Here is a 19791-nt window from a genome sequence, read left to right on the forward strand (position 1 = left end):
TCCAACTATTATTTGTGAACAAAAAAAGTAAAATATCACGCTTATGAATATTAAATAAAATACGTTGTGAAAATCCAATGAAGAGATAAACTCAGTGACTTTTAAAAAATGTATTTGTGTCTTTAAGCAAATATTTTGTGACATTTCAATATTCCTTTCTAATTAAACAGCTTTATATTAAAACGTCAAAATTGCTTTCGCAAGGATCACACAGGTGATCAAAGTATTAAACTAGTTAGAGTTCTAACCATCTGGGAAAAAAAATTCCCGATATCTACACACCATATTTTTGCAACATTTAGAAGCGATTGATGCTGGTATCTAAACATTTAACTGCTTTCATTTTCAATTTCCCCCCACAGTTGGGCTTTGCTACACTGAATTCCACCAACAGAACTTATCAACAAATTTTTATAGCTACTGAATTTTGTACCTAATTCCTGTGTATAAAAGATATTGCCTTAAATATATACATGGTTCACAATAATACCTGATATTAAATTTGATAATTATTGTCAAATCATGTATTTATCATCTATAAAATAACAAAATAATTATTTATTATTTTTTTACATTTATATCCCATGTCCTCCAAGGAACAGTACTTCTCACCCTATTATCAAGTGAAGTAGGTCAGGCTGAACGATGGTTACCGGCCAGATCAAATAGTTAATTCCATGGCTGCTCTGAACCTGGGTTTCCACTATCAAATTCCAGTCAGTCATACCATACTGTACGGAACAGTACTTTAAATATCTCAATACATTAATCAATTTCTGATTGATTATACATGAATATTCCTTACCCTTCAATAGTGTTAGAGTTACCAAGTCTCCTAAGACTCAGATGTTGGTAACTGAAATATAAGGGATGGCAGATCAGAAGGTAAAGGGTAGAATAGTGCTAGGTTAGAACAAAGAATGGCATCTGTGAAATAAGTGCCTCTGTGCTGGTGTAAATCCCTCTTATGTTGGCCTAAGAGACATTAACACCAGTGTCACACACCCTTCTCAGCAGTCCTCCTTCCCCTGGATTGTACTGAAAGGCATACTCTTGATTCTGATACTTTTCCTGGATATTTTATTCCTTAAAAGAACATGGGCCTGTGGACACAGATGACTGGGTTGGTGTAGAATCATTCATGCTTGTCCTTCCTCTAGAAAACTCCATGAATTTATTGGATTGCCAGAACAGATATTTCTGGTGTGCCATCAAGGGCAGGGATGCCATCTTTAAAAATAAGCTTTTTTAAAAAAAAGTATTTAATTGTTCAGAAAAAGATTCCACAGGACAATCTTTTTAGAATTGTATATTTTCCTATATATTGTGTCTTAATGTTCCTGTTCATGAATACAATATCAGATTATGTTTAGGTACTGGAATGGACAGTGCTCCCCCACTCCAAAACCAATACAATTGTTTTCATTAGTGTTGAACATGATAGCTTGATGTGCCTGATATCTTTGCTTCTACTTTTGACTTTATATCTACTTTTCACTGTTAACACTTTCTCCTATTACATTCTTTAGTTAATTCTCCATTCTCCATCTTCTTGCCTGATATTTAACCACTTTCCTAGCATTCTTTGATACCTGAACTAAGAGAGGAAGCCACTCAGTACACAACAAAGCAGCTTATAGAATGATATCTATTCAGGCATGTTTATGATAAACATACATTCATTGTTAGGCAGAATTAATATCATTGGCTTCTGCTCAGTTCTATTCCCCATTTCAGTCTATCTAGTTTACTTTACTTTCTGTCTGCCTTTTGGCACTACTTTCCAACATTATATCACTCATTCTATCTCTTTGGCTCTTTCCGCACATGGGCGGAAACGAGCCTCCACCGGCATAATTTATGCCGGTGGAGGCTCGGGGACCGTTTGCACGCTAGTATGGGAGTGGCCCCTACTCCCCCCCATCCGGAGAGGCGGCTTTGCATGGAGCCGCCTCTCAGTCAGCCCGCTCCACTCACTGTCATGTCCAGCGTTGCCTTGGAGGCGCTGGACATGACGGTGAGTGGAGGTGACGGGGGAAGCAGCGTCTTCCCAGCAGTGCAGTTCACACCGCGCCGATGGGAAGACACTGCTTTGCAAAAGTGGTGTTTTTGCCGTCCCTGAGCCGTTGTATATCGCCCGTGTGGAAAGGGCTTTAATCTTATTTTGTTTCACTTGATTAATTAATTGACCTAGTGAACCTCTCTGACAACTCTCTGACAACTACATGTACTCTTTTTATCATTATCAGATGCAGGCACTGTAAAGTTGCTGCTGGCATAATAGCCCTATGCCAGCATATTTGCCCCTTACACTGGTGGAATTGGCACCTGCACCACTGCAATCCCACATCTCTTCCAAAGTCCCATTCACCACCCCTCTGAATTGTACTCAAAGTGATTCCCTTGTCTTCAAAAGGTCATTGCTACCTTGCTCAGATTTTCTTCCTAGTTTTTGCCTCGACTATTGCTATCTTGGTGGTTGCACCCAACTTCTTTCTCAAACCTCTACAAACTAATTTCTTCCCTCTTCTCTCCACTGATATTGCCATTTACTAAATCACCCACCATCTCTTCAATGCAAATCCAAAATTCTCAGTTATCCTTCTTATCCTCTCTGCCTCCTTTGATATGGTTGAACAGTCTACCCTGTTTGACTTTATTACTGAAATTATATTCGCTTTGCTTTTATGTTTAATTCATTGATTCATTCATTAATGGTAAAACTTGGTTGCAAGTTTAATTTTACATCTTGTGTCTCTGAGTGGTAGTGATACTCCAGTTGCTAATGCTAAGGTTTGACCTTATTAATAGCATGTTAAAGCAACATGTCTGAATTCAAGATACAATTAACTGGCAGCTTTCATTGGTGTAGGTCTTAAAATGGTGGCATTGGATCAGAAATACATATAAGTAATACAACCTGGATCAGTTCTTGACATAAAAGCTCTAGAATGCTGCTAAGAAGGTTATATGTGATTTTGCATACTTAGCCTCCAATGCCTACTTATTTCAAAAAAGAGTTTTGCATGATAATTGCAAAACATTACTTCACTTAACACGTGTTTCAAACCTACTAATAATGCAAAGCTCATATAGTTGCACTTTAAAATAAACTTCAATTTTACCAGCTCTGAAAGCGAAGAGGTATCCCCTAAGCTTGGTGTGTGAATTAGAATTAGCACCAGTGTTGAAAATATTCATGTTAGAGTGATTTATTGCAATTAAGCTTCCACTAAGCTACTTGGAAATGTACAGGAAAGTGCCAAAATTGATTTAATACCAAAAGAAAATTGACAGTTTATTATTTTGAAGTGGAATGATATAATCTGTGATTAGCATTCAGTATCAAAATGCCAGTTTTTTAGAGCCGTTAAGTGTGTTTAATATAGCAGCTGAACCATGGATTGTGGAAAACGAAATGACTTGAAATGAATTCAGTGAAATCCATTCATCACAAATACAATTCACATGAGCAGGTGGAAGAAGAAAATTTCCCTCCTCCAAGAGTCTATGTGTCCAGCAGATCAGAATTACATAGAGGGAGTGTTTTTTGCCTAAAGTATAGATTCTTGTTACACCTCTTCAAGAGGCGCATACCTAACAGGTTATTGATTTGGATCTTGAAGGACACCGTGTTTATTATGTAGGAAACCACTGCTGGGCACAAGCGTGAGAAATTAATGATAGCTTTGTAAGTGTCCGTGCTGTGGTACTGAGCCAGTGGGGCACCTGTCAATCTATATGATAATATAGCTCCAAACTTCATAAAATCAGTGATGTGAAAACACATTGATTTTCTTGACCTAAACAGGATTTTTCAAACAGAAAAACAAGAAGTTTACTAACAATTATATTTCTGCTTGTATAACAATAATTTAAGCTGTGTATATAAACTTTAGAACCACATTTATATGATACAAGGAATCTTTATTTTCCTAATGCCTACTTTTAAAAAAGCGTTCTTCCATAGTTGAAATATTAACATTTAATATTGATTTTTTTAAAAAACCCTGACACCTTGGCATCTATCCAATAATGGTCTGTGGTATGCTATTGTATACATACTGTGGCTTGAGACAGATGTATATTCTCAATGCTGGGCTGAACTGAACTTCATTCACCTTATATCTCTAGAAAACCAGTGGCCAAAACGATCAATATGGTTGGTATCCTTAAACTGTAAAATACATTAAATAATACATTTTAAAAGAGCTCATGGGCATATAAAGGAGCTCATGTTCATCCTATAGGTTTTTATATGTGGTCTCTAGTTGGTGTTAGCATGTTTATTCTTCAATTTATTATGAAACCTGATAATGCAGAGAAGTACTAATCTTAAATGATACTTGGCATAAAAAAACTTGTACACCAATTTAAAACAAAATTGAGACTTAGCAAAAAGTTAAAGGAAAAGCTTCAAATTTATTTTCCGCAATACTAAATTGGTTTGCAATTTAATGGAGAATAGGAATATGACTAAATACTAGCTGCCTTAAAAGGGCAGTTTACATATTGAATGAAGAAAGGTCTTTGTTTTTACATTCCAAACTGTTGGAGGGCTAGGGGTCTGTCCATTTAAAAAATGAAATATCTATGTTTGTAAGGAGATCCTACACATTTGAGGACTGGAAGTTGCTTACCACAGTTGGAGATTAACCTGTTATTTTCAGCACATTTATATTTTGTAGGAAAAAAGGAAAATAAAACCTATGACCCATATCATATGGTAAAACACTGGCAGAGGTATATTAAGAAATTTACTGGAGAAACAGGCCTACCGTTTTCCTCATCTGATTTATTTTCATTGTCAGAATCAGTCAAGGTGAGTGCAGAATTTTCACGACTTGACAGACCGGAACTGCGCCTGGATTTAATCCCTCTACCCCACAGTCGTATGGCGTGCTCTGGAGACATTCCTCCCTCTGTGTCTGAGTCAGCATCAGACCCAGTGCTGAGCGAATAACCTTGATGAAGTATTCCTATGTCTGAGCAGTAGTCACTTCGATGGGGAGAGGGCTCACAAATTCCTAGTTCAGCAAGGGTGAAGTTAGTTCCTGAGAAAGCAGAAGAAGAAAAAGAAGAAATCAAAATCTAAGTGAAAGCTTTTAAAAATAAATGTAAATGTATTTGAAAAGAAAGTAACAGACCTTTTTACCTTCCCATTCATGCAGAACCATAACATGTAAAGTACTAGGTTGTGCAGGTATTGTCAAGGCTGTTCAGACAGAACAATATGTATGAAACAAGGGTTCAATAAAAGAGTATACCTAGTTAAGACTGAATTCACTTTCACTATCATGTGCTCATCTTTTTGTGGAATGTTTTGCTTTGTGAACATTTTAAAACTAATGGGACCTGATATTTTGGTAAGAAGATGGAGGCCTATGATGAACCTCTAAAGTCTTGTGTGCATTATATTATTCATTGATAGCAAAAAACAACAACTTAATAACCAAAAAGCCAGTAACCAGAATATGTTGAAAAATCTTAATGGTGATATGCAGATATTTGTTTAGATATAGAGAGAAATGTATCCCAAAAATCAATAACAACTGTCCTCGCAATAGGCAATCCATATTAGAAGAAATGGAGTAACAATGAAATGGTAATTCAAAACCAGCATGCCATCTGGATAATATATTTATTGCAAAGAAAACACAGTCACTATTAATTTTAGATTGTTACTTTGTATGTGCCCTGGTCATAAAACTTACATTCTTAAAACGTTGGTAAAGTTTGTAAGTTGATAGTTGGCAACTCCAGACAATAAAGTCATTTGGTAACAATTTTCATTTCAACATTACATTTTGTAGTTCTCTCTCCTGATTTATTTTTTATTTTTCATTTATAATATCAGGTTTGACCTAAGAAATCTAGAAATGATACTGTTGCCATACATTGGTTTCACTACACCTTCACATTTTAAAGTAAGGTTACATGAGTAAATGAGTAATGTGAATGAGTAATGTGAATTGGGAGCAACTAATAGATTTTTTTAGAAATTATAAAATTACATAAAGTGAGCACAATAACAGGTGCACTGATACTGATGTCAAAAAGACAGCTGAACAGAAGTTTTATTAGTAACTAAAGGACATAATGAAACAACAATGAAGAATGCACTGTTCTTCAATGATCCTAATATAATTCCCAACAAGAAAATACAGAGATGTTTAACCCCTGTAATCTACTTTTTAGAAACAAATGCAGACATAAACACAATCAAATTATGAATATACTAATTTAATTAGGCTGTTTTACAAATATAGTAAAATATGTTATCATTACACTGCAGAATATAATAGCCTTTAAATGCCCAGTTGTTTACACTCTGCTTAACATTTTGTTTTGCCATAAAAAGTGTAACATTTGATACCAAAAATGAACTTAATGATTCCTCTTGTTATTTTGTATGTGATCACATCTAGCATAATGAAAAAGACAAAGAGATAAGGAGATCACTTTTCCAGCCATTTCTTTTTTGAAATGCTGAGCAAAATGCACTTGGCTTCCAGAATCAGCTAACTATTTTTTTCATGAGAAATGCATCAGAACAGAAACACCATCTCGTGAACCAAACCAACTGTTTACATAGAATACCCTTTATTAATTTTATCACTAACTGATTTACATGTTATCTGTGTAAATAATACACCCGAAGTTTAATAGCAATGATATTGGTGAAGACTTTCTTCTCTAGCACCATTGAATCTGTGGAATCCCATCCAGGGGATCTTTCCCAATCTTAACTAAGCTGATGAGCTGGAATTCATGTAAGTCTCATGAGGTCTCAGAGGGAGCGAACCAGCTAACAGCCCAATTCAGACAGGCCTGGCAAATGAGGACAGCGCCGCTCTGCCGCCCACTCCAAAGGGCTTTCCCGCAGTGCAGGAAGCCTGAAAAAGTAAAAAAAACACAAACTCACCATATGGAGGACAAAGATACGCCATGAAAATCATGGCATATCTCTGCTGGTGGAGCCAACTAAGATTGGCCTCACCCTCTGGCCTTCCCTGCAAATGCCCCCAGCCAAGCTGGCAGTGTTTTGCACTGGAGGGCCTAGGCGACAGAGCCAGTTTCTTGATCAGGCGCTATGGAGCGGTGCAGTGCCCAACTGCCAGGGTAAGTTGACTCTCAGCTGGCACATTTGACCCTTGCGCTGACAGAATGGGCACTCCCACTGGTGCAGGGATGCACTGACTCCAGAGGGGGATTTGCTCCCCCTTCTGGATTGGGCTGCCTGCAGCTACTATTCTGACATTAGAGACAGGGAAGTACTTGGCTCCTACTGTTCTGGCTTTCAGGACACTTCAGATCTCTTGCATTGGTACTGAATTATTTGCTCAACAAAAGGGGTGATGTATTGGAAAAAGGATGGAAAAGGGAAGTTAAGATTGTATTTTACAATGTTGTAAGCCACTTTGAAGACTAAATTAATCTAATAGATAAATGTTTGTTCCAGACCTTCATCTCGGTGTAGTATCAGAACTAACTGTGGAAATGTTTAGTCCCTTTCATTTCTGTTGGTCGATATGTGCATCTTCTATTGTTGGAATCTGTGGTTATGAAGAATATACTTTCTAGCAAGCAGATTAATAGATGACGTGGGGACTTCCTATATTTAGTACCTCTACAAGGAAAGAGAAAATTATTTTGGTACACGATTCCTTTTCTGACATAGTCAGATCAAGGTAAAGGCTATGAGTTTCTTTTAATAGCTTTGGATAATTTAGCAATAATTCCTCTTTCCTAGACAAAAAATATTTAAATATAGTGCTGTTCACCCTGATCAATTTCAAATTTAAATAGTGGCCCTTTCTTAACAAACCTTTAAAAAGATACTATTAAAGGTTTTGAAGTTACGTAACACCTCTTTAAACAATGTCTTGCATAGTTTCTCAGCACCAGATGATTTACTGTTTTCGTCATCTTCTAGTCTTGACCTTCAGGACTGGATATTTAAAGGCGATAATTCTATGGACAGAGATATAATTTTACATTCCAAGTTGCTCCTTGGTATAGCCGCATCAAAAAAGATCATTACAGAGCCCCCCATCTTGTTGGCATAACTCAGTATAATATAAGGAAGGCTCTGACAGCACTAGGATTTCAATCAATGCTAACAAAGGCTCATTCCGCACATGCAGAATAATGCACTTTCAAACTGCTTTCAGTGCTCTTTGAAGCTGTGCAGAATAGCAAAATTCACTTGCAAACAGTTGCGAAAGTGGTTTGAAAATGCATTATTTTGCGTGTGCGGAAGGGGCCAAATTATCTAGAAGGCAGATACGCTCAAATACCAGTAGAGCAATGAATCTGTATTTGCAGATGTGAAATAGAGGATCTACCTCATTATGTATTGAACTGCCCCCCTGTATGCTGAGCCTAGGGCCAAGTTCCTTCACAGTTTTATATCTATGCCCCAGGTATACTCTGATCCAGATAACAACTTTCTTTTTTCAGATTCGGATCCTTACATATTCTATAGGGTTGGCCTCTTTGCTTTGGCATCCTCAAAGATAAAAAAACTTACAGAAGTAAACAGTCAAACCAAAACTTGCACAAGATATGTTTGACTCTAATTTAGATACACTGGAAGGGGAAACTGAGAGGGACTGAGTGTCCATATATTTGAGTTTTAGCTGTTAAATCTTTTTGCTTGTGTATTATGCTGATCTATGTGTTTTGATACTGTAATATTGTGATAGCCTATGGTTCTACAATAAAGTTGTTGTTGATGATGATATTAGTATTACAACAATAGTTTCTGGGTTAAATTTTGAGGTGCTAGTGATTAACTTGAAAACCCCTTGTGATCTGAGCTAGCCAATGAAGATTGTACACAGTACAAAAGGGAGAACAGAAAGCCAGTTTCTCTCATTTTCTCTGAAACACAAACCAACAGCCATACCCTAAATCTGGTGCATCTCACAGCAAGTCTGGAAGGCAGCAAAATTTCCAGAAGAAGAGATCAGCGGATCAACTTCTGAGCCTTTCCGCCTTGCTGAGTACAAAGTTCACTTCTGATGGCTGCAAATAGCCTATTCCTGTGAATATACATGAACAAGCTGCAAACAGTCCCTGAATTAACTGGCTGTTTAATTCCCAGTGGCAAACAGAAAGTAAGTTAAACTGGTAAGTAGTCAAGCATTCCTGCTTCCAAATAAGGTTCCAAAAATCATTTTAATGATTTTTCCTAGCACTTAATGTTGTTGGTTTTTTTTTAAAAAAATGCCCTACAGTTCTTTAAAAACAAAATTGCCTAATGTCTAAATGACTTAAGTGATTTAGGTAAAGGTAGTTCCCTGTGCAAGCACCGGGTCATTAGTCACCCATGGGGTAATATCTCATCACAATGTTTACTGGGAGGACTATATTTACAAGATGGTTTGCCATTGCCTTCCTTACTCATCTACATTTTACCCACAGCAAGCTGGGTTCTCATTTTACTGACTTCAGAAGGATGGAAGGCTGAGTCAACCTTGAGCTGGCTACCTGAAACCGACTTCTATCAGGATAGAACTCAGGTTGTGAGCAAAGCTTTGACTGCAGTACTGCAGCTTGCTACTCTGCTCCATGGCACATTGATTTACAGGTCAGAATTTGATAATCATTTGCATTAAAATGATTCTCAGATATGTCTGTGTGGCACATAACAGCAGGGACGGAGTGAGGGGGAACTGCCCGGGGAACACATGTGCCCTGTGCCCCCTCCACGCCCCGGTCATACCCCTGCTGCATTGTACACCTGGGGCATCGTGCACGCCCCGCCCCGTTAGTGCTACACCACTGCATAACACCCACATTCATTCAGTATGAGAAGCCCATTTCTGACAGGCAGAAAAACATTATGTCATGCTTGCATATTTCCTTATTCCTTTTTTATGTGAACATAACATGATTTACTGTAGAACAAGCTTTCCATTTTGTTTTCCAAATTTAGAGTAATCTTTTCAACCACACATTTATATTCTTTCATGCTAACTGGTAAACCCATGACTGTTATATCCACATATCCAATCCTGATAGATCAGAATCACTACACTTTCTTTTAAAAACTAAAATATACTATTCAACCAACAATGATCATGAATTAAAAATAGTCTGGGTCTGCACTGCATGACAAAATGCACAATTTATTGACAAGTATTGACATTTTTATCAAAGCTAGGAATACACAGCAAAATAAAACTGGTGAAGAAGTACCAAGATGGGGAAAACACACTAATAAAAGATTTATAGATTTTTAAAAGTAGTTACCAGAACCCATCTGATATGATTTAAGATAAGATGACAGAATGCTGACAGTAAGGAACACATATCAGAATTGTATTTTGACTTAAAAGTAGTCTGTAGATTTGTGGGACTGTTACACAAACTCAGGGCCAGTTTGAGTGAGCTGCAGCAAATGCCCCCGCCCCCCCAACACACATCACCATAGGATCCAAGGCAAGCTGAAGAAGATTCAAGATGGTAACTAAATGACAGCAGATGCACATTCCATCTCATGTTACTGCTATCCCAGCAGGGTGCAAGGTGAGCTGCAAGAAAGATTCTCTGCTTTGACTCCACACAGTCCTGAAACTGGCAGGCACAATCCAAACCAGAACCAGCAATATTCCATTTTCTAAGTTGTTGGAATCACAATGTTGGAATCACAAATCACAAATGTTGGGAATCACAAATCTTTTGACATACAGTAAGCCCACAGTAGAACTTCCAACTTTTACCTGAAGCATTTCTTTCGAAATGTGCTAAAATGCAGAATATTTACTATCAATTTTTAAGTAAACCACTTGTTTCAATTGAAATAATAAGTTGGGTTGAAGAAGTTAACTTAATTCTATCATGCAAATATCAAATCATGCTTAAAAGTTTTATTTGTCCAGCCCACTACACAATGCTATGTGTTCTATGATGGGGTGAGTGGCAAATAGAGATAGAGCTTCTGCAGCAATGATACCTTGCCTTTAGATTGCTCTCCCTTTCAACTCATGCATGGTGTGTACCTTACTGTCCTTAGATGTTAGGTACGTACATTTCGTTTTCCCAAGCTTTGAACAAATGAGCACCATTGTACATAATGGTGTTTTGTGATCTGCCCCTTTACTTTTACTTTATTTCTGTCCCGCCCTACCCCAGCCAAAAGGGCAACTTACAACCCATTTAAATTGGTACTAGTTAATATAGCACAATAAATAATTAAAATAACTCAGATTGATCAATAAACAGATAAAGTATAAATAGAAATTTAACACTTCATCACACTCAGTTCTGTTTCCAAACGGAGCCATATTCCAGTAATTCCAGTTTCATTGATTACAGCTCATCCACTCCCTGGGATCAGCTTACTCAATAGACGGGAAGGGACAGAAGGGAGAGAAAGGACAAGAGGGAAGGAGAAAACCAAAACAGAGGGTTGGGAGAGTTGGGGCAAGGGAAGAGTTTTTCCCTTGCAGGTTTTTCCAAGTGTCCTGATTTTTGGAAGGCTGCCACACTGCCTTCTGGGGCGCAAGGCAGTGCGGCAGCCTCCCACGCACGCCGCCGCAGGAGCATGGCCCTGTCATAGGGCGGGAAACGGGAGCGCCCCAGAAGGCAGTGTGCTCCTGCGGCTGCGCGCGCGGCCGCCCACCTACCCGCCCGTCCCGGTTTACAAAGGTGACCATCTGGTCACCTTACCCTATCAGGTTGCCAGAACTCTGGGTAGTTGAGGCCTTTCCCCATGTGGGGCCCAAGTCAGCTGCCTAATTGCCCATAAAAAAAATTGAACTTTCCCAATTGTCATTAATATACCCCTCTGTTTAAAACAATTGACTATGCTCCACCACCAGATGAATCCGTACTACTGTTTGCTGCCATCAACAAATGAGTCAGTTGACTTATGGTGACCCAATAGGGTTTTCAAGGCAAGAGATGTTCAGGATAGTTTCCCTTTGCCTGCCTCTGGTTTGCAAGCCTGGAGTTCCTTGGGGATCTCCCACCCAAAAACTAACCTGGGCTAACCCTGCTTAGTTTCTGAGATCTGATGGCATTGGGTTAGCCTGGGCAAGATGTAGAGTTAGTAGGCCTTTCAGCCCTATTGAGCAGACCACTGTTATTTTTCTCCCCAAATAATCTCTTTTATTTCTGAAATATGCCTTTGTTAATTCAAAGTGCTCTAGTACTGGAAAAATGTTGTCTGATAAAATTTGATACCTGTTTTTTCTGAAAGGAAGAGAGGACTTTACCGAAAGCTTAGTATTTCTGTAAGCAATAATGGTTGAAAATGCCAAGACAATGTAACTGAAATGTTTCCAAACACCTAAAATAAATTGTAGTTAAGCTTTTAAAATATTTAATTGGTATAACATAAAAATAGATATTGATGAAGAACAGAACCTCAGTCTTATGCTACCATAACAAAAAGAGCTGAAACAAAAACATTGTGCCTTCATGCATTTTTTGCTTGTTTTGATTGGCTAATAAAAATTTTTATGCTACATACTATATTATGTATATTTTTATATTTCAGTAATTTAGACCTTGTAAAATAATTACTTGTTCTTCACAATCAATTTCTGTTTCTTACAGTACTGATACAAAATGGAGCATTTGGCACCAATTCAGTCAATTAACCATGAGCTTGAAAATTCTTACAGATGGTGTATCTGTTCTTAACACAACATTTCCCCCCATCTGCCAATGCCTGACATCTGTAAATAGAATATACAGCCAGATGACAAATATATTGACCTTCTTCAAACAAAATTAGCACAGTACAAAGATTGCTATTGTGTAAAAAAAAAAGTATTTGTGCTGGTCAGCTTTACTAGAGAACTGTTATCATTCCATATTGCTTGCTAGATGTCGAGGTGATTGGACTGATGCTCTGTGTATCTATATGAATGTAGTATGTTTTCCCATTCCAGTTAGTCAAAATGCACATAAATGTTTAAGGATCTTGCTGCATCAGGACAAAGTTGACTTTGTCTGGTAATCTAACAGTGGTCAGCCAGAAAAGTGTTGGGAAGTTTATAAACAGGTCTAGAAGGTCACTGGCTGTTTCCAGAAGGCAGTGGTGAGGGGTTGCTGCCCCATCCCACGGCATTTATGCTATGGGATAGGGCAGAGTTCTATCCTGTCCCTACGCTATTTAATATCTGCATGAACTCATAGGGCCACTCCCCACTTACCTCGTCTGAGTGCAACCCCGCAGCGACCCCTCGTAGAAAAGCCTCCGTGGCTTTTGACAACGGAGACATTTGTTCCGCACTCATTTTCCATTCAGGAAATAGCGCGGGGTTCCACATCAAGAGTCAAAGAGGCAATCGAGCGTTCTGATTGGCTGGCACGTGTGTGCATCATTTACACGTGGGAGTTGCAGCCAGCCGAAGGCGGGGCTCCATTTTGATTGGCTGGCCCAAAAAGTTCGTTTGGATAAGCTGAACGCATTGTTTTAAGACGTCTGCACATGCTGACGTCACTACCTGTTGCAAATTGCTTGGGCAGAAAAATGAAAGTAAATATTGGTTTCGGTTTACACCGCCAACAACCCTGTGGTCAGCAGCACTTTGCCAAGCTGCAAAACAGTGGAGCTCGAGCAAAAAAGAGCAAAAAAGAGCAATGTTGGCACATCTTGTTGTGCACACGTCTCAATTTCCGAGCACTTTCTGACGGGAATACCCTCCCTAAACAAAATGGCGGTTCCTGTTTCCTGATTGGCCGGAAGCTGTGTGTCAGAGCGAATCAGCCGCGCGTAAACAGCTGAGGTTCCCCACCCCCCTGCGGCACCTGCGGGGTTTTTGAAAATGTTGCTCTTTTCAGAGGACCTAATTTGCCACGCGACAAGGAGGTGGGAGAGCGGCAAATTAAGGGCAGCTGCGCAGTGGGCGCTGGTGACGTGGGGAACATCCATCCTCCTCGTGTCTTTTAAAGAGGTGACCCCGCGGCTTATGGTGAGTGGGGAGTGGCCCATACAGTAAGATAGGGTAATTGAAGTAATGTGCCACCAATATGTGGATGTCATTCAGCTCTAGTTCTTCTTAACAGCTTAGTCAAGGGCCTAGAGATGGTAATGGATGAGAGACAATAAACTAAAGCTCAGTCCACACAAGACTGAGCGGCTGAGGGTCAATGACAAAGCTATTCAAGGACTGAGGAGTCAGACTGACCTGGAGGAACCACATCCTCTCATATTGTCCAGACTGACAGTTAAGATCTGCCTCACTTGCTCCCTGTGCCTCTGTCTTCAGAAATGAAGTAGGTGGCAACCAGAGCCAAGATGTTATCAGTGGTGGTACCACACTTATGGCATCCTCTTCCATTTGAGGCTGCATTTTACATAATATTTTTGATGTTATGTTTTTATTATTTTTCTATTGTAACTTGCCTTGGGCAGTTTCCTGTAGAGACAACATCATCCCCCCCCCGCCCCCAAAAACTGGCGGTTTATGGATTTGCCCATGGTTAGCTTGAGAACAAACCCAGAGACTGCTTTTAGCTGCTGTTCATTTTAAGACTGTTCTAAGTCATTCCTGATTGTACTAGTCTTTATTTATGGACCCAGAAATATTACATGGTGTCACAAGTGGAAAATATGAAAATGTGCTAGATTAAACTGAAGTCCATTTTTTTGCTATATGAAAAGAATCTGAAGATATGAGCTATATTAGCTGGAAAGTCAATACAAATCCTACTGAATACCAGCCATCCCCCCAGCCCTTTGTCTGTGACTGATAGAATACTGAGAAACCTGTGGGGGCTAGCTCTTTCCATTTGTCCTCTCTCACCATTTTGTCCTCTCTCACCATTTTGTCCTCTCTCACCCAGGTCTCGCTCATGCACACAAGGTCAATTTTATGATCCTGATAATAAATAAATTTGCAGAATGGTGGTCTTATTTTAATGGCTCTAGAATTACACATTAGCTGACAATTAATAACATAAGAACATAAGAACAAACCTGCTGGATCAGACCAGAGTCCATCTAGTCCAGCACTCTGCTACTCGCAGTGGCTCACCTGGTACCTTTGGGAGCTCACATGCAGGATGTGAAAGCAAGGGCCTTCTGCTGCTGCTGCTCCTGAGCACCTGGTCTGCTAAGGCATTTGCAATCTAAAGATTGGTAGCCATAGATCAGGGGTAGGGAACCTGCGGCTCGAGAGCCGCATGTGGCTCTTCTGCCCTTGCACTGTGGCTCCACGAGCCGAGCCGCCGACCCCATCCTTGCCCGCCCTGCAGGCAGCAGGGTGGGCGCACCAACTGCCCACGGTCGGCTGGGCCGCGCTGCGGGCTTCCCCTCTCGCCCGCCCCGTTGGAGCGGCGCGGATGCTTTCCCGGCGGCCGGCGAGGCCGAGCCGCTGGCTTCATCCTTGCCCGCCCTGCAGGCAGCAGGGCGGGCGCATCCATGCGCTTCTCAGGATGAGCAGAGTAAAAGGTAAAAAAACACCAATATATATAGTGTTATCTTTATTTTAAATGTCAAAAAATTTTTGCGGCTCCAAGTGTTTTCTTTTCCCGTGGAAAATGGCTCTTTGAGTGTTAAAGGTTCCCTACCCCTGCCATAGATCAACTTCTCCATAAATCTGTCCAAGCCCTTTTTAAAGCTATCCAGGTTAGTGGCCATCACCACCTCCTGTGGCAGCATATTCCAAACACCAATTGCACATTGCGTGAAAAAATGTTTCCTTTTATTTGTCCTAATTCTTCCCCCCAGCATTTTCAATGTATGTCCCCTGGTTCTAGTATTGTGAGAAAGATAAGTGTGTCAGCTCTATGCGGTCTTCATTTCTATCCACAAAGGTAGGCAAACACTTATCTAAACCTATTTAAGCCAATTAAAATGTCTTAAAATGCTGTAAAATATGTCAGCAGCATTCCTGCTGCTGTGCCATCTTAGGCTCTCTCCCAATGTATAAATTTATATGTTATTAATATTCCATGCCAATGCAGAATGAATCTTTTGAAAAAAAATTACATGCATGCACAACGCAGATCAAACTATGGATCAATACTATAAAATTAAGAAGGCTCAATAAAAAGAGTGGCTTTGGTGACCTGAAAGGGTTTCTGATAAAGGAAGAAGTTGTCTGTAGTATGAGAGATAATGCACTCAGATAGTGGAGGTAAATTATGGAGCTTCACTCTTATACAGAGCTTTAATAGCTGCAGAGTCTCAGGAAATGTTAAGGCACAGCCAAAGCTACAAATGTAGGGGAAGGTATTGTCTATGACCTTACCGTAAAGTAAGAAAGTGGCAGGCAGTCTCTTCAAAAACAGAAATACTCTCTCATAAGCAATTATTAGAGGAAATATTGAAATGGGCAAACTTTTAAAAATTGTGAAATGCAGTATAGGGAAATGTTTTAAGTATAGGAAGCACGTTCATTTTCCACAATGCTGACAGATCAGAGCACAAAAAAATTTCTTATTGAGGGAGTAAAAGCAAAAAAAGGTGGTAACATGGACTGGATTTCTCCAATACAAGTTAAAGAGACAGTTATTTCTTTTGAACAGGATGCTGGTGCTCAAGTCAGCATAACATCTGAACAATACTTAAGTGTTAGTCTGTTAGACAAAAACAGGGATCAGCAAAAGTAAAAGTATCTGGTTGCTTTGCAGTAAATATTCTAGTATTGGAAAACTATATTGCAAATGTCCAATACAAAAAAAATATCCATGCATAGGCTTTTGTTGATTGTTGAACAGAAAAATATGATACTCCCCCCATAGGCTTAGCAGCCTATGAAAAATTAAATTAGGTTAAATGTGCATTTGTATTACAGAACCATATTAACCAAGCACATGAGGCACTCATGCAAAAGTACCAGTATTTGTTTACAGGCCTGTGCTGGTTGCCAGGTCAGCATTCCAGATTAATAACGCAATGTCTCCTGTTATCCACCCATGCAGGAGGGTACCATTTGCTCTTCAAGATAAGCTGAAATCTGAGCTCAAAAGGACTGAGGACATGCCTTAAGAAGTCTGAACAAAGTACATACTGGATAAGCTCTTTAGGAATCGCCACCACAGTTGCACATATAACTGGATCGAAGAGATCTCAATAATATGATCAAAAGACAGCACTTCAAATTGCCAGCCAGAGTGGAGATAAGAGATAATAGCCCAGCTTGCAGGTTTTTCTTTTTCTTTTAAAGAAAGCTAGATGCTTTTTCGGTTTTTTGGCAACTGACGTTAACAGAAAAAAGTTTAAAAGGGCATTGTTTTTTATGTTTGCCATTTGGTATCACATCTACCTCAGAGGTGTATCATAAGATAGAACCAATATTATATGGTTGTTCACCACCCTGAGGGTGGTCTATAAGACCGACAGACAAATAAATAAATTTGTCTGTCTATAAGGGCGGTCTATAAGAGGGAGGGAGGGAGGGCGGTCTATAAGACAGACAGACAGACAGACAGACAGACAGACAGACAGACAGACAGACAGACAGACAGACAGACAGACAGACAAACAAATAAAAGATTATACATATGCTAGTGAGAACATTAGTAAACATTCATGAGTGACATTATAATTTGGGGTGAGATTAAAGCAGAATGATGACTTTGGGAAGTTCAAAATCCGTCAAGTTATGGATGAGGGCAGCAACAGCTATATATTAGCCTGGTCCTTGCTGGGTTCACTTGGGGTTTGTGCCTCTTTTCTGTTGCCATGTCCCCTGTGGTTCACCTATGGGTGGATCATCATCTCAGCACCATGTGAAAGATTAGGATTTTAACTGGGTAACTTTCTATATTTCCCTGGGATTCAGAGAAATTTCAATAAAAATGTTATATCAGGGCACCTGTTGGCAATTAAATTAGATAAAATCTATTGGAATATGCAGGGTAAATGTTGGTTCACTAAATGCAGATTATCTGCACATGTGGTGGATATGTTGTAGAGCACAGACCTATTGGTCCTCTATTACAGCTTATTTTAAAAAGACTTTGATATAGATTTTCCCCTTTTCTGCTAAGGTCATGCGACTAAGCTACAAACAAACTTTAATTACATCTCTGTTGACAGCTGCTAAACTAGTATTTACAATATATTGGAAATTAGACCTAAGTTCTAAAGTTGACAATTAGATTCTGAAATCTAAAGAAATATTTCTCCTGATCAAACAGACAAATTTAAAGAAAAAATATGATGTGTCACAATTGCAAAGGAACATACCCACAAACCAAAAGATAGAGGCACAAAACTGTATAGAGAAATTGTTTTTGATATCACAGAACTGATATTTCTAGAAGATGCCATTTTGCAAAAAAAAGGGGGAAGGTGTTGCTTATATAATTGATGTCATACTTGCAGTCAAAGGAAGACATTTAATGGTTTTGAGGGATAGTTAAATATTTTGGAAAATGCATCGCTTCTTTGTGAGCAATAATTGCATGTCTTGAAAATTTTGAATAGCAAAATGGTGCTGGGATTCAGAATCCTGTAGAGTTTTACAAAAATAACCAGACTCAGAAATCAATGTTTTATACCCCAACACAATTTCTGCATATGATCCTCAAGAACAAGTGTGGTATTAAGAGCAGGTGGATTCTAATCTGGAGAGCCAGGTGTGATTCCCTACTCCTCCACCTGAATGGCTGAGGCTTATCTGGTGAACCAGAAGTGTTTCCTGCTTGGTGACCTTGGGCTAGTCACTATTCTTCAGAACTCTCTCGGCTTCCTCACAAGACATCTGTTGTGGGAAGGAAAAGGAGTTTGTAAGCCACTTTGAGTCTCCTTACAGGACAGGAGGATGGAGTATAAATCCAAACTCCTCCTCCTCCTCCTCCTCCTCCTCCTAGCGTTGGGTAAAGCACTCTTACAAAAAAAAATGGCCACCAGTAGCATAAGCATCCAGATTTCTCACAAAGTGTCATGAACCACCCCTTGGGCACAGAGGACTCTGAGGTAGAGCCCAAAGACACTGTGCATTCAGAGCTGGATCCTTGCAAGGAAATGCAGGAAGCAGAGCCAGCTTCAAGCCCTTCCCTGCAAGCTAAGGCAGAGCCTGATGCTAAGCAGCTGGGAGAACCAAGTAACGAGCCAGCTGCTCAAAGGAGGCAAAGACAGAGGCTACAGCTGCAAAGTCAAAGGAAAAGTGTTCGCATTGCTGTTAGGTATGGCAGGAAACTTTGTGAGATGGGGCATCTGAGGAGGATTGCGCTCTTGCAGGATCCCAGCCTCATTAACCAGAAATTCCTATAAAAACCCTGCCTTGGGCTTGGCTCTCTTGGGTGCAATGCGTGTACTTTCTGATAAGCTCCACTTGCCTGGTCTTATTTATTATTTATTTTTATTTTGTATTGATGGCTAGCTTGTTATTGTTTACCATCACAGTTCAATCACAAATCAAAGTTGAAAGCAGAAAAAAAATGAGACAAAAAATATTCATCTCCCCCAGGATTAAGAAAGCTCTGTTAAGTCTGAAAGCCAGCATGGTATAATGGTTAGAGCATTAAACTAAGAACTAGAAGACACAGGTTCAAATCCCCATTGTGCCAGAGAAGCTCACTGGATGACCTTTAGCTAGTTTATGCTTAGATTAACCCACTTCATAGAACTGCAGAGAAGATAAAATGAAAGAATAATCTATGGCGCTTTAGGTCTCCATTGGTCAAAATTTGACTGTATAAGTGAAGCAAATAAATAACTTCACTTTCTATTTGATCGCTATGATATGGAGTAAAGATATTACTGGAAAAGGCACAGGCTTGTTCCTGTTTGACACCTGGCATGACTGTCCCACAAAGAAACATGTCATTTCTTCATTTTTTATGTTGTAATTCTCACAAATGTAGTGAGACTTC

At 39.4% G+C, this 19791-nt stretch overlaps 1 protein-coding gene across 1 annotated transcript in view; it reads right to left on the reverse strand.

The window, feature by feature from the left end:
• The window catches only part of TENM2 (teneurin transmembrane protein 2), a 1113792-nt gene that overhangs the window by 855480 nt on the left and 238521 nt on the right, over positions 1-19791 (reverse strand). The window contains exon 5 of the mRNA XM_048487386.1: positions 4779-5054. Within this exon, the coding sequence (XP_048343343.1) occupies positions 4779-5054 (276 nt within the window). The remainder of the gene's footprint in view (positions 1-4778; positions 5055-19791) is intronic.

This window comes from Sphaerodactylus townsendi, linkage group LG03, assembly GCF_021028975.2.
Source record: "Sphaerodactylus townsendi isolate TG3544 linkage group LG03, MPM_Stown_v2.3, whole genome shotgun sequence".
Classification (NCBI taxonomy): Eukaryota; Metazoa; Chordata; class Lepidosauria; order Squamata; family Sphaerodactylidae; genus Sphaerodactylus; species Sphaerodactylus townsendi.